Source organism: Agelaius tricolor, unplaced genomic scaffold (assembly GCF_023055355.1).
Source record: "Agelaius tricolor isolate 1412-34295 unplaced genomic scaffold, bAgeTri1.0.p SCAF_11, whole genome shotgun sequence".
Lineage (NCBI taxonomy): Eukaryota > Metazoa > Chordata > Aves > Passeriformes > Icteridae > Agelaius > Agelaius tricolor.
The window spans coordinates 22,743,852-22,759,041 of NW_027269271.1; the positions used below are offsets into that span (position 1 = coordinate 22,743,852).

General features: G+C 52.7%; 1 protein-coding gene across 1 annotated transcript; it reads left to right on the forward strand.

The window, feature by feature from the left end:
- The first annotated feature begins 1,851 nt into the window (after window positions 1-1,851).
- On the forward strand, window positions 1,852-3,018 carry FOXE3 (forkhead box E3). Its single transcript, XM_071435631.1, has one exon. The coding sequence runs from the start codon at window positions 1,852-1,854 to the stop codon at window positions 3,016-3,018; it is 1,167 nt and encodes a 388-aa protein (XP_071291732.1).
- The last annotated feature ends 12,172 nt before the right edge of the window (window positions 3,019-15,190 follow it).

Here is a 15,190-nt window from a genome sequence, read left to right on the forward strand (position 1 = left end):
CTTCAGGAGAAATATGAATTTTCTGTTCTTTTTCCTTTGGCTCTCACAAAGTGAATGAATGGTCCCAGTTGTGCCTTTCATTTGCTCTCCTCCCTGAAGATCTGTGTCTGGAGAAAAGAATCCTTCACCTTTTTCCACCTGCTCTCTGTCCTCCAGCCAGCACCAATATTCCTGTTATCCTCATTTGGCAGAGTGGACACTAAGGGAGTTAGCTGAAACAGCACTGGCCCCTGTCAGATCAGGACTGGACCCACGATTCCCTGCCTGAGCCCTGGAGAGGGGAAGAAGAGCCACAAATATCTGCAGGAAAAATAAAGCACAAACAAAACCACATGCAGGCACAAGAAGGGGAATGAGCAATGGTGGCAGATAACCTGGATGGTGGATTTAAAACCACTAGCAAATGCTTGAAGGAAAGAGCTGAAGCTCCAAAAGGCTGAGCAGCTTTTTAGTTCAAAAAAGGAAGGTAGGAGGATGATAGGACCTGGTCAAGCTCACCTGCTTGCCTCTGTGGAGAAAACCTTTCATTGTGCTCTGCTCTTGGAAATACTTTCACACAAGCTGCAAAGCTGAAGACTTCAAGTTTTACTCCGGTGGGACATATGAAGGGATCTGCCACTGCATTCATGGTACTTTTCCATCTGTGTCCCCGGGACAAGGACACGTGGCTATGCCTAAGGCTGGGAGCTGGTTATTAAAATTCCCCCTGGCTTGTCCCATCCTTAAGCAGTGGCATCCTTCCCTGCTCTGGGCCAGGGGCTCCTTGGGCAGGCATTTGGCTTGGAGGTGACTCTCAGGAGCAGTGGGTGAGCACAGTGAGGAAGCTCACAGGTTTTTGGTGCTACTCAAGCAGTCAGCAGCCCCTCAGCCCTGGCAGCAGCACATGCCGAGGAGGAGAGGCTGCAGTTCTGCCCAGGCAACTTGCTCTGGAGAACTGAAGAGGTTTTCCTGAAACCCAGCAGGTTCCAGAATTCCAGTAGGGAATTCTGAAACTGGTGTCTTCCTTCAGCTTCATACTCTCTGCAGTGATAAAGAGATCCTTATTTTCCCTGTCCATCTCCAAAGTGTCCGTCCCTGTCCCCCGTCCTTCGCCCACACTCTGGGCAGCCCTGAGCTCTGCGGACCATTTCCCTTTCTCCTGGGGAAAAGAAAAAACCTTTTCCCAGGATTTTCTTACCTAGGAGGTCTCACCAAGATGCAAAGTAACTAAACCGACGGGCTTGGTTTCGGAGAGAGCCGCTGGCTCTTGCCGGCGCTGAGTTGGGGCCACCACCTCTGAGCGCTTCTCACGGGAGGAAAAGACAACGAAATCCAAGCGCAGGAGGGGTTGCGGAGGGAGGTTACCTGCTCCACTGCTGGAGGCTGGTAGCGGCACCTAAGTCGCCCCGGGCTGGCCGTCGGGACTCGTTTTGTTTGGTTTTTCTCCTGGGAGGAAGCAGCAGTTCCGAGCACAGCGAAGCGCCGCGGTGAAGGGCCGGGACGAGAGGCGGCCGCAGCGCTGGCCCCGGGACCCCCGGGGGAGGGACCGCTCGGGGGCATGGCCGTGGAAGGAACCCCAGGAGAGGCTGGGGGATTTAGTCCTGGGACTCGGGACCCCTCCCCGGGGGCCTCCTCCTCCCGCCGGGGGAGAGGGGCCGGGCGGGCCGGCACCGCACGCCCCTCCGGGGGGGCGACCGCCCTATATATTGCCAAGCGGCTCGGGACCGAGCTCCCCATCGCAGGGAGCTGCCGCCGAGCCTGTCCCCCTCCCCTTCCCCTCCCTCTCCCCTTCCCCTCCCCTCGGGGGGGCTCTTTCTCCCGCCGCTCCCCCCCATCCTCCGAGGAGGAGGAGGAGGAAGGCGAGGGCCGTATATGAACGCGGCCGGCTTCCCCTGCCTGCGAGGCATGTGCACGCTGCCGGCGCCCAGCCCCGCGGCCGCGGCCAGCCCCGGCTCCCCCGGGCCGCCGCGGGGCTCTCCGCAGGCGCCGCCGGTGAAGCCGGAGCCGCGGGGCGCTGGGGGCAGCCCGGCCCCGCCGCCGCCGCCGCCGCCCGAGGAGCCGCCGCCCGCCGCCGGGGGCCGCCGGAGGAAGCGGCCGGTGCAGCGGGGCAAGCCCCCGTACTCGTACATCGCCCTCATCGCCATGGCCATCGCCAACGCCGCCGAGAGGAAGCTCACCTTGGGGGGCATCTACAAGTTCATCACCGAGCGTTTCCCCTTCTACCGGGAGAACCCAAAGAAGTGGCAGAACAGCATCCGCCACAACCTCACCCTCAACGACTGCTTCGTCAAGATCCCCCGGGAGCCCGGACATCCCGGCAAGGGCAACTACTGGACACTGGATCCGGCCGCAGAGGACATGTTCGACAACGGGAGCTTCCTGCGGCGGAGGAAGCGCTTCAAGCGCACCGACATCACCACCTACCCCGGCTACATGCAGAACTCGAGCGCCTTCACGCCCCCGCCCGCCGGCCGCCCCACGGCACCCACAGCGCCCTACCCCAATGCCCTCTGCTCGCCCGGCTACGGCCCCCAGCTCTCCAGCAGCGTCTTCCACCCCTACGCGGCCGGGGCAGCCCCGCCGGCTCAGCATCCCAGGATGTTCAGCATCGACAGCCTCATCAGCGGGCAGCAGGCCCTGCAGCCCTCGCCGCCCTCCGAGCTGGGCCACCCATCGCTGGGCTTGCCCGGGGCCGAGCTGGCTCCTGCCTGCTCTGCCGGCAGCTCCGAGCCCTCCTGCTTCCAGGCACAGCCCGTCAGCCCCGGCTTGCTGGGCCGGGCCGGCCCCAACTCCCTGGCGTACCCGTACGCCGCCTCGCCCCCGCACCTGCCCGTGGCCCAGGGCAGCTACTCGCCCAGCAGCCCGCAGCTTTACGGGGCTCCCAACAGACTGGCCCTGCCGGCCATGCGGCCCCCGGCCTGCGCCGAGCACGGCGAGCAGCTCCTGGGGCTCTCCGCCTCGCCCCTCGGCCAGTTCGGCTCCAGCAACACGTACATGAGGCAGCCCAACTTCCCCGCCGGCCTGGAGCGCTACATGTGATGGACGGGGCTGAGGGAACGGGCCCGGCATCCCCGGATCCCCGGGCTCCCACCGGCGGCTCTGGACAAGCGGACTTCTCCCCACCGTGGGGCTCAGCTGGGGTGGATCGGGGGTCCCGGGCTCCGGGCTGTGTGCGGACACACGCGTGTGGCAGGACTCAGTTCCTCTCTCTCTCTCTTTTTCTGAAGCGGAGGAAGGTGATATCTGCTTATCTGCTCTGTTCCTTCCCGGAAAAGGAGTTCTGTGGCTCTGCCAGGCAGGGCTTCCCACGCTTGTCCTTGTGCCCAGCCTGCAGCATCGCACCCCGGGGCACCCCCAGGGCCGGCAGGAGCACACTCAGGAGGGGGGTGCATGGTGTAACATGCAGGAACTCTCTCTCAAATGGGCTTTTTCCTCTCTTCCCTGAGTGCCTCCCGTGTAAGTGGAATGAAAGTTACCAAAAAAGCCCCCCAAACCACTAAATAAGTTCACTGGATTTTAAATGAATATTTAAGATGTTTATGATTTCCTTTCCCTGTAGGAAAAGAAACCCCAACTTGACTACTTCTTTTTACTATTTTTAAAAATTACTTTTATTGTTAGAAAGGACTTTTTTAAAATAAAGCTTTTTCTTCCAACATGACCAGTGCTGATGTTCCTCTGGCTCTGGACAGATCTTGGCAAGAGGAAATTATAGTTTTGTAACTGGTGGGAGATGTTGTAACTCGTGCTGCTGTTGTGACACTGCCACATCTTACATTTTTAGTGATGCTTCTTAAAGCTCTCTCTTTTATTATGATTTTCTTAACACCAAATGGTAATTCCTGCATGGCTTGCCCACAGCAGCTCTTACTTGACTTGATAGTTTCCCATTTGCATAAAGAGAATGTGTCTTCCCTCCAAGGAATCCCGTGCAGGTGAAATTCTGATTTAGCCCATCAAATTAGGAGATCACAGTTTTTCTTCTTAGCAACAAAATCAATTAAAATTCTAACCTGTTCACTGGCTGGGCTGCTGCTATTTATTTGCAGGACTCCCAGCCAGACCACCTGACAAGGTTTGAAGGGAGAACTCCCCATCCCCAGATTTACATTTTTTAAAAATGCAAACATTCTTTGGGTAAAAGTGCCAAGCTAGGATTTCTCTCCTTTTTTTTCAAAGGTGTCTTCTGAAGCAGAGCAGTTTTCTGTAGTCCCTATGGCATTCTCCTTTCTAAGAAGTTGGAAGTCATCTGGTCTTTGGTGTAAAACAGCATCTCATTCCCCAGCTGCTGGGCAGGAACAAAAGCTGGTGTGCTGGCAGGTACCATGGAATCAGCTTTTGTCCACAGCTTGGGACTTGTGGCCTTTCATTCTTTCATTCTATGTGCTCCACAGAAACAGAGTGGATTTACTATGAGAGTAGAGGGAAGAAAATGCATTTTCCTTCTTGGTTTCCTTAAAATTTGGCCTCCATCTGTCTCTAAAAACTGGTCTGCCATCTTCAGCTGAGTTGCTGAGTGCCGTCTCTGGTCTATCCAGCTTTACCCTTTCAGCTTTCACCCTGGTCCCAGCAGCACCTTCTGTGCTTTTCCCCTGACAATAACCCTGCTCAGAAAGGGCACTGTGAAAGAACTTAGCCCTTGAAATACTTTGGCTCTCTCCACACAATATCTATAGGCAGACACCTTCTGTCTCATGGAAATTTGCAACGTGCCTGCCTGTGACAAATTGTCTGCAGAGATCACCTAGGGGGGTGCTGAAATAATCACTTGCAAGGACAGTCAGCAGAAAGGACATTTGTCATAGCTCACATTCATTCCCAGGGCCCGATCCTGCAATGTTTTGCTAACAAAAGAACTTTTGGAGTCTTGCCTAAGTACCCAGGGTGTCGGAGCCAGACATGTGCCAGAAGCACTGGGTCTGGTGGCTGATGGGGCTGTGACTCCACTGGGTTTGCACCCTGAGCAGGAGGGCTGCTGAGGCAGGGCAGAACCAGCTACTGACCTGGAATAAAACCAATATTGGCTGCAGGGGGTGGGCAGGAGATGCTGGGGTTCTGCCTGAGTGGGATGCCCTGGGAAGAGTTGGCCAAGCCGTGACAACTCAGACCAAAGTGAGCTGGCTCATTCCCGGTCACCTTGGAGACAGCAGGGAGCTGGAAAGGGCTTTCCAAGCTCCTGGTGTGTCTGGGTGTTAACTCAGGTGCTGGTGGAGCCATGAAGGCTGGGCTGAAGGGAGCTGGGCTGTGACTTGCTCCCGTCCCCCAGCTGCCTGTGCCCTCCTGCTGTGGGGCTTTCTGGAGAGTGGCATCCAGCTCCAGATTTAGGGATGTGTCTGCAAGAGATCCACCCCGCCCCTGTGCTGTGCAAGAGGGGGAATCTTCAGCCAAGGAGGCTCTGGTGTGAGTGAGTCCCCACAGTGGGGTCACTCCCTCCAAACCGGGCTTGGAGAGAGCAGATGACCCCATCCTGGTGTGTTGGGACAACCCCTGGTGGGCAGCACTGGGTTTCACATCTTCCCTGGAATATCCCTGTCTGCCAGACAGCCCAGAGCCCCCTGAAAGCACCAATAAACCACCCTCACCGTGGGCCTTTCACTGCTGGAAGACAGGGGGAACAAACCCCTTTTCTTCTTTTTCCTGTAGATATTAATCCTCACATGCACAAAACTCTGGCAACTTGTATTGTGATTGTCATTAAACTAATGCCTTAAGAGTGTGTTCTTGGTTAAGTTAATGTATCCCTACGAGGTTTTTAAGCTTCCATTTCAAAGCTTTGTTTACAGTTAGGGTGAATCTAGCAAATGAGTAGGATTAAGGTGTCATGTAAAGCATGAGCCTTGCTGGGACAGAGTAGTTTTAAGCTTTGTAAAGTTTATACCTGAGCTCTTCATCTGTTTTAGTGTCTCTTCGATGTCCCTGTTGAGTGAATAAGAGGGATTTGAATGAAACAGGAGTAATTGTCACTCAGATTTCAGTTGTGAAATCAAGTCTCCTTGGAAATCCTCCCCTCTTTATTTAGGGAGTTAAGGGAATATTATGTCATGACAGTTGTAACAATCTCGAGCTCACACAAGACAGAGGGTTGTTATTTTTTTCTTCACAAAAAACTTTCTGTAGTTTCTGAGATAGTGGAAAGAATGTCATACCTCAGGGTGATGGCAAGAGGTGCTCTGGACATCCCCATGGTGGGGAGAGCTGTCCTGAGCCTGTGAGATGCTGATGGGGGAGGTGGAATCCATCCCGAGCACCAAAGAGATTTAGTGGTGATCTGGGCTATCTTCTCTGACTTCTCAGGGAATAACTCCTTGCAAATCAGCCTGATTTCAGATAACCCAGGCTGCACGTTCAGAAGCACACAGCCAAAATGAGCTGCCACTTTGAAAAGATGTTTGTTTTTCCCTGGGAAACTCTGGCTCTGCAGGGAGGACCGACTGAGCTGCCGTGTCTGTCTGTGCCCAGCAGCATTCTGCACTTTTCACGCTTCTACCACCTTCCTGCTACTTCCAAGAGGTTCAAACAAGCAGCAAGAAATGCTCTTTCCAGATTATACTCCCAAACTATAAATAGTGTTTTCCACCCTGTTGCAAACAAACGCAGCACTAGCTGGAATTTTAGTTGAAACACATTTCCTGAATAACTTATCAGTCCCTCTGGTAGTGTTAGGTTTTTTCTGGATGCTGCCAGCTGTTCACTGACAGTCTCAGTGCTGGAAATGTTACACCATAACTTGCTGTTACTCTATGCAATACTTGGCCCTTTGCAAATACACAGCTTGAAGACATTCAGTGGTGTTTCTTGGAGGTCAAGGCTGAGTTGGTACAGTCAGGCAGTGATGGGGAGATGGGCAGTGGGTGCAGTGGGACCGGCTGAGGTTGGTTTGCCAGGTGATAATGAGATTTTAACAAATTAGCATCGGGGGGTCAGCACTGCCTAAGCTCATCGAGGTGTCGGGGGTCGACCACCACTTCTGCTATGTAAAGTTTAGATCCTTTACATTCAGAAAGTTCCTACAAGGATAGGAGCAGGTGATGGAGCTGCTGTGTTTGTACAGGGCAAGAACAACGCCGCGCTGCCCTCCGCCGCTTCACTGCGGGGCTGTAACGCCAAGGAAGGGGCGACATGGCCCCGAGTGACAGCCAGAGTGCTCAGGCCATCACTGACCTCCAGAGGGACACCCAGTGTGCTCAGGCCATCACTGACCTCCAGAGGGACACCCAGAGTGCTCAGGCCATCACTGACCTCCGGAGGGACAGCCAGCATGCTCAGGCCATCACTGACCTCCAGAGGGACACCCAGCATGCTCAGGCCATCACTGACCTCCAGAGGGACACCCAGAGTGCTCAGGCCATCACTGACCTCTGGAGGGACACCCAGTGTGCTCAGGCCATCACTGACCTCTGGAGGGACACCCAGCATGCTCAGGCCAACACTGACCTCTGGAGGGACACCCAGCATGCTCAGGCCAACACTGACCTCCAGAGGGACACTCAGCGTGCTCAGGCCATCACTGACCTCTGGAGGGACACTCAGTGTGCTCAGGCCAACACTGACCTCCGGAGGGACACCCAGTGTGCTCAGGCCATCACTGACCTCCAAAGGGACACCCAGTGTGCTCAGGCCATCACTGACCTCCAAAGGGACACCCAGTGTGCTTAGGCCATCACTGACCTCCGGAGGGACACTCAGCGTGCTCAGGCTAACACTGACCTCCGGAGGGACACCCAGTGTGCTCAGGCCATCACTGACCTCCAGAGGGACAGCCGGCGTGCTCAGGCCAACACTGACCTCCAGAGGGACAGCCGGCAGTGCTCAGGCCATCACTGACCTCCAGAGGGACAGCCGGCGTGCTCAGGCCAACACTGACCTCCAGCGGAAAGCCCTGGGAAGCCGCTCCCGGCTCCCGGGGGGTGCTCAGCTGCTCATCCCGGCAGCATCCCGGCCTTGGAGGTGCTGTTCACGGCTGCCGGGGGTCAGGACATCGGGGAGTTTTGGGGTGCGGTGCGATGAGAGACAGTGGAGTTTGTTCAGGGACAATTGTGAAACACGGTGGGCTGGATACAACCTCGGGGCTTAAAACACACTTGCTCATTCTGGGGAGGTCTCAAAGGAAAGGGTTTCTCTGGCTATACCTTCTTCTACCCTTTTCCTAAGCCATCGCTGGGCACAGGATACAGGATTGGGCTGTGCTGGCTGTCCCCTGCAGCAGCTCTCCTCCCTAGAGTGAAAACAGGGAAAGGAGCAGAAGCACAGTGAGAATCTGCGTCCTTGATGGAAGGGGAGGGGTTGGTGATGACAGATCACTCCTCTGCAGCAGCCAGTCTCATTGGCAGCCTGACTTCGTGTTTGAAATGTGCTGCACGATGGTTGAATGGCAGGGCTGGGGGCTGGCCTGAGCATTAACAGCACCCCAAGTGCCAGGCAAAGCAGCAGAGCCTGAGCATTGGCAGCACAACACCTACAAACTCCTGGGAGAGACCTGGGATGAAGTCATTTCACAGCCTTTGTACTGTGCTTGCTGAAGTGGTTCCACTGCAGCAGTTTATGAATGCAATGAATCAACTGTGCCATGCCAGCACCAGCAAGCAGCTCTGGCTTGTGGCAGCTCAGGGTGCTGCACGGAGAAAAGGTGTCCCTGAGCCACTCACACACCTGGGAAAAGTTCATTTTCCATTTGCATCAACACTGCTGAGCCAAACCAGCAGGGTGTGACCTCTGCAGAAAATGGGCCTGATGGTCTCAGACATTTTGGGTGCTTTCCATCTGCACCAGAGTCATCTCATCTTGGTTTTAAAACTCTCCTGCTAATCAGGTGTTGGAAACCAAATATAATCTGTAGATCCATTTTCAGGAGGTTTCAAGTGATCTAATCTGGCTGGAGCAAATGGACCTCAAAAAGCACAAAATTGTCCAAGCTCACTGACCTCCCTGGCTCTTTGCTCAGAGCAGGCCATGGGTTTCAGAAGAGGAATTAGTTCACCTGTGAAGGTTAGGCCAAGCCAGGTCTTGGTTGTACCCTTTTCACATGTTCTCTGCTTGAAAGACAGGAGTCTGAGTAAAGCTAGGGAGCTGGGGGGACTCTGCTGTGCCTTATTATTTTCAGTTTCAGAAAGATGCTTATATGGAGCTGTAACTCCCTGCTGAGAGCATCCCATGCAGCACTCCTCTGTTACAGAAATGTGTTTACCCATGGGAAAACAGGAGCTGCCAAGCCAATCATAGTCCAGAGCCTTCACCCTCAAGAAATCCCAAGTTCTGCCATCCCAAAGACACAATTAGGAGGGAGCATTTTCTCGCCAGACCCCAAGCACATCCCCGCAGAGCTTCGTGTTCCCTAGAGGTGGCTGAAGCGGCCGCTTGGTGAAGATGCTCCTTTCAGACCGCCACGGAAGCGATGGGAGCGGGCTGCGGCTTTGCCTCCTGCACTGTGGGCAGCACCCACGAGGTGGCAGCCAGGTGACAGCCAGGCCAGGCCCTGTGGCCAGCCCCGCCGGACCCCCAGACCAGCCGCATTTGCTCCTGCCTGGTTACTCATTGTTAGGTTTTCCACAGTGTTGGTTTAAGCACGTATCCGTCCTCCCCCGGCTCCGAGCCCTTTCTTTCCAGGCTGTCTGCTGCTTGGATTCTGCCCAGCTGATGCTCACCCTCTAAGTATAATTGCAATACAAAGTAGTTTCAGAATAGCGTGCAATAGTGGCTAATTATTTGGAACAATTATACATAACAAAGACAGAGCCAAGCAGCAAGAGGGCTTAATTGTCTGGCCAAGCATGAAATAGCACAGGATTATCGCTCACAGGGGGAGGGGAGGCAACACAGGAGAATTGCCCCATAGAATAGGCAAGAATCCAGCCTGCTCTGGAAGACAAAGTTTATTGAAGAACTTGAAAATTCCCCGTTGAAGCATCTTCTGAGATGGCAGAGAAGACATGAAAAGGATAATGACCCAGAATATGGGCTTAAGGCACAAATCCCTCCACTGACAAACTCCAGGCCTGCAGGCTCTTAAGAACATGCTTAAATTTTAAGCACATGAATAGTCCCCTTTGACGGCTCACGTGCTTAGAGTTAAGCTCAGGCATAAGTGTTTGTAGGATTGGAGCCCAGATTTTTACTGCAGTTAGGCTCTTCTCAGTAATGACAGGAAATAGGAGATGTATAAAGAGCAGGAGCTCCCAGGGCTGTGCCATGAAACCCTCTGCTCCATGTGAGTGACAAGAGCCTGCAGTGAGCCATGGACACATCCACAGCTTCCCTGCCTGCCATGGAGTGTGGGAGAGAACAACAACTGTGCAGTGGTGAGAGCAGCATCTCCAAGTCATGAGGGGAGCCTGAGAGCCCTCAGGTATGGGTGAGAAGGTGTGGAGGTTTCAAAATGGAAGAAGATGACCATTAAAACCTAAAAAGTGCTGCTGGAGTTCAGCTTTACTTGACAGCATCAGAGAGGAACACGTTGGAGAGTTTCTGAGATGGTGTGGAAAATGAGAATAATTTTCAGTAAAAGTGATGAAAATGTAAAAAAAAAATCCTGCAGAATATGAACAAATCGATGCAATAACAGCTCCTGTCCAAGTAATCCCTGCTGCAGCATGCACCTGCTTTTTCTGCAGAATAAGGTTTCTCTTGTGTGTGATCTTTCCTGCTCTTTCTCCATCTCTGAAGGTTTTGTTTTTTGCAAGGCTTCCCATTTTTACAAGACAGCTGCCTGCTGGGGAGTAGCACTTGTCCCTCTGCCTGAACCCAGATCACTGTTTTTCAATTGTCTTTAGGGCTGGAAGAGTTTGTTTTTATTAGTGGGACAACAGCCTTGTGCTGGTGACTGCAGATGTGCTGTAGTGGAGGTGGCAGAAAAAGAGAAAGGTGTGGGATACAGATGCTGTGAGGTTCAGGGGGCTGACTGAGCCCAGGAGCTGTCCCATGTTCCAGACCTACAACCACACCTGAAGCTCTGGGTGAGGCTGCCCATGCCAGCAGCACCATGTGAGAGCAGTCCAGGATGGGAATGTAGCCATGGAGATTTTTCTTTGGGAAAAATGAGTGGACATGAGGATCTGCCCCACAGGAGGCCAGACCCCCCTCCCCACTGTAGGCTGTGCTCTGCACACCCCTGCCAGCCCCAGGGGCTCCACAGGGATGTGCTCCACAGGGTGGGAGCTGCTGGTGGAGGAGGTGGCCCCACCACCGCCTCCCTTATTGCACCTGGGGCCTCAGCTGTGGCTTGGCCATGGGCACCGCGGGTCCAGCCCTGCTGGCAGCCACTGGAGGGCATTATCTGATCCATCCCGCCTCCTCATCCCGCCCTATGCGCCCCTCCCTGCCTTTCCCAGGCACCCACGCGTGCTATGGAAACACCCACATCGCCTTTTCCTCCTTTGCAGGGCAGGGAGGGGGGGACTGGGCAGCTGACAGCAGCTCTGGGGAAGGGTCAGGCCAGCTGGTGCCAGGGTGGGCTGGGATGTCCCTCGAGCAGCCAGGACCTTCCCAAACCACCCCGATGCCTCAGTGCATCACCAGCCTGCCACGGCGTGCCTGTGCAGCAGCTCAGAGCAGCAGGGCACGGGTGGAGGATTTTCTCTGGAGCCAGAGGTTAATTATGCTTTATTGGATAATTTTCAGCTGCCAGTGCTGGCAATGAAAGGGATTTCCTCTAGATGGCACGCTTATCTCTGCACTGGAGGGAAGCCCACCGGCCTGCATCCCCGCAGGACCCCAGCCATGTGTTTTCAGGGAACGTTTAACTTATGTCCTCTTCTATCACAATTTGAATGTTCAACAGCTAGACTATAAAAAAGCCTGGAAAATGGTAATAAGAAAAGGCATTTCATATTGAGCACTGCTGGGATCCAGTTAGCTGGGTGATGCTAAATATCCATCTTGAAGAAATCATAGAAATTTCCAAGTAACATAAAGCCAGATATGAAACATCAGCCTTTCCTTCATCAGCCCTCAGTGTTGTTTCTTCCATGTGAGTGATCCATTTTCCTCTTCCCAGCAAGAGTCAGCAGCAGTTTACCTGCAGTAAGTGCAAGAAGGGGGGATGTGTATGTGAAGCCTCAACACCCCCAGAGTGGCTGGCTTAATTTTAATCTGTGTCTTGATAGGTTTCCCCTCTCTTGCCCCTGTGCAGCTCAGGGTAGCAATTTCTTCCAGTGGTTTGAAGAAAAGAACTGAAGTTCACACCCATCTGGAGCTGAGATTCACCCTTCTGTGCATATCCAGCCTTAATATTAAAGTGGTGCAGTTAAATAATTTCTCCACCTGGCAGTCCTTTACTAAATAAGGGGTTTGGTTCTGCCTCTGCTTCTCTACATGCGTGAGATCTCTTCCCATAATTAATGTTGCAGTTGTTTCTCTCTGTTTATTCAACTCCTTCCCAAGATGGGAACAGGGAAAAGGAGCCCTGTGCTATATTTCTGTGCAATCTTATATAAGGCCAAGAGGCAAAATGTATTTATGAAGCTCTTTGCAAGGCAGCTCCGTAGATATCAGCATGTTCATGCAGGGCTGATTTTTCAGAAGGGTACAGATGGACCAGGATCTGATTCCCAGCTGGACATTGCTGGATACTTCCACAAAGACTCCTATCCCCAACCATTTTCTACATGAAAAAAAAAAAAGAAAAAAGAAAAAAGAAAAAAAAAAGCTAAAACCTTTTTATACTGATCAAGCTATATTCCAGTAATTTTCCACCTTCTCTGTCATTCCCTCCTTTGAAGGTCCTCTCTGTATTGCTTCTGGCACCCAAGTTGAAGGTCCTCAACTGGCACTTTGGCAGAAATGGACTTTTGTGACCTCAGTGGGTGAGGTGGGCATGAGCTGCTGAAATGCTGAATGCAGAAAACTCAGCATCAGGGATTTCCTGGACAAGTTTGGCATGATCAGATGCTAACATGGAAAACCTGGATTCAGAAGCCTCATCATGAGTTTCTAAATCCTTGTGGGTCTGGCCAATTATTCAAGTTCTTGCATTGGTGCACCCACTTTTGGAAAATCTGATTCCTTCCCACATATATCTCTCACCTCCCAAAAAACCCCAGAAAATCCTTCCTTCTATTTTCAGGGGATTTTGGAAAGAATGAAGCGATTTAGCAGTCTTGTTTTCACAGGGATATTTTTCCTTGTGTGGTAGGCACAGTTACCAGGCTGTTCTATACACATTGCCATGTGCCAGAGCATAATTGCCTTCCACATGCATTGGCCTTTGGCTAATGTGTTTTTTATGGCAACCAGGAGAGCTGACTTTGGTGAGTCTCAAAAGTGCACCTGGTGGTTTATGGCTTGAAAATGCTGTGTTCCTTTGAGTCATGTAAGTGTGTGTATCTCTTTTCATGTCAGATTGATGAAGAATGGTACGAAAAAGGGGCTTAGAGCAAGTCAGAGTTAATCAGCTGAGTGTTAAGCTGTGTATGAGCTTGCCTAGTGGGCTCCAAACCCACATGGGATGGGATCTGTTATGAAGAAAGAGCAGGAGGCAAAGTTTTGGAACTGCAAGCTCAAAACTAAGGTCCTGAAGTCAAATCATAGCACTTAAATGAATGTGGTTTTACCATGTTCCCACTCATCTGAGGAACAGAACATACAGGGATAATTGTGCTCCAAAGTTTCATGGGGGCTCAGCCCTGCAAATAGTGATCCTGGGAAAAGCCTTCATTCAAATCCAGGCCTTTTTTGGTGCAGATTTTGAGACACCTACATTTGAAAAGTCAACAAACCCGAGTTGTCCAACATCTGAACGCTGCAGGGATGGATATTGGCACTTGGCTCTGGGGGTTTTCAATCCGGGAATTTCATGTATCTCTCACTATCTGTCACCACCATTCCCACTGACCTCCCTGTGCTGGGAGCTCGTGGTGTGCAGGCTGCAAACTGATCTTTGCAGCTGGGAGCTGGCAGTGAGGGGCTGGGAAAAGGGCTGAACTGCAGGGAGCACTGAAGGTCTGAGCCTTGGATATGGAAAGAGGAGAAATAATATCAAAGGAAATCACATAAGTGGAAAAAGAGCCCCCTGGGGCAGCCCAGGCAGCAGCAGGTCCGTCTTGTTCATGTTTTCTAGAGAAGCTAGAGGTCAGCCAAGCTTGATAACGAGGTAATAAAGAAAAATCCATCACTGAGCCTTGGGGGACTTGTAGATGCGGTTCTCATCGGAATAAACGAATTTAGATGCTGCTCGGCAGAAGCAGCAAGAACGATTACGGATCACAAACCCAACAGATCATCTGCAAGGGTGTGGGAGCAACGTGGGCTGGGCTGGAGCTGAACTTTCCACAATTCCCAAGAGTTTCACTTCCCGGGGCTTTCCCCTGCTAAACCCCCGCGCCGGGAGATGCTCTTTGGGTGGGCACGGCCGGTGCCAGGGCAGGAGCAGCGATTGCACCCTGCGCTGCTCCGGGCTTCGTGCTCTGCCCTCCGGGTACACCCCCACCAAATAACGCCCTGGGCCCACGGTCAGGGCAACTGTTTCTCCCTGTGAGGGAAAAAAAAAAAAAAAAGCCCAAACAAACAAACCAGAAAAACAAAGGAAAACAAAACAAAAAAAGCTCCCGGTCGTTGTGGCCGATTTTGCAGCTTTGAGGATCTCCGACCCGGGCGGAGACACTGGGACACCCAGGGGGAAGACCTCGGCCGTGGGTATCCACCTGCTGAAGCCGTCAGCAGGGCATCAGACACCGACCCCACACGCCTGGATCAAACACCTCATTAAGGCAGGCGGGAAAGACAGTGAAAATCAATTTAAAGGAGAAAAAAAAAATCATAATGATCGGTTGATGGCCTTTATTTTTTATTCTTTCCCTACTTTTGAGACTTTTTAAAGACTCTCTCCACTCCAGCAGCACTCATCCCCACGCACGTTTGATACGGGAATTTAACGTGAAATGTAAAGCAGAGTTGGCTTCAAACGGGAAGCGAGGCTGCCTGTAAGGAAATACTGCAGAGAGGAGAGCAGAAAAATTAAAAATCTGCCCAAGGAAAAATGTTTCCCTCCCAGCCTAGCATGCCCGGGCTCAGCGGGGCGATGACAAAGCAATTTTTTCGTGTAGATCAATAGGGTTTTTCTTTCGGGAGACCACATAATTTCTTACCCCGGCGCACATTAAAACGCGTCCGCTGCTCCGTGTGTGGATGCACGGCCGGGAGTGTGTGTGTGTGTGTGTGTGTGTGTGTGAGTGTGTGTGCACCGTGTCTGGGATCCGACCATCTGGTTTGTTTCACTCCA

What these genes read in the sequence shown, in the direction of transcription:
- FOXE3 (XM_071435631.1), top strand. Translation starts at nt 1,852, where the DNA reads ATGAACGCGGCCGGCTTCCCCTGCCTGCGAGGCATGTGCACGCTGCCG.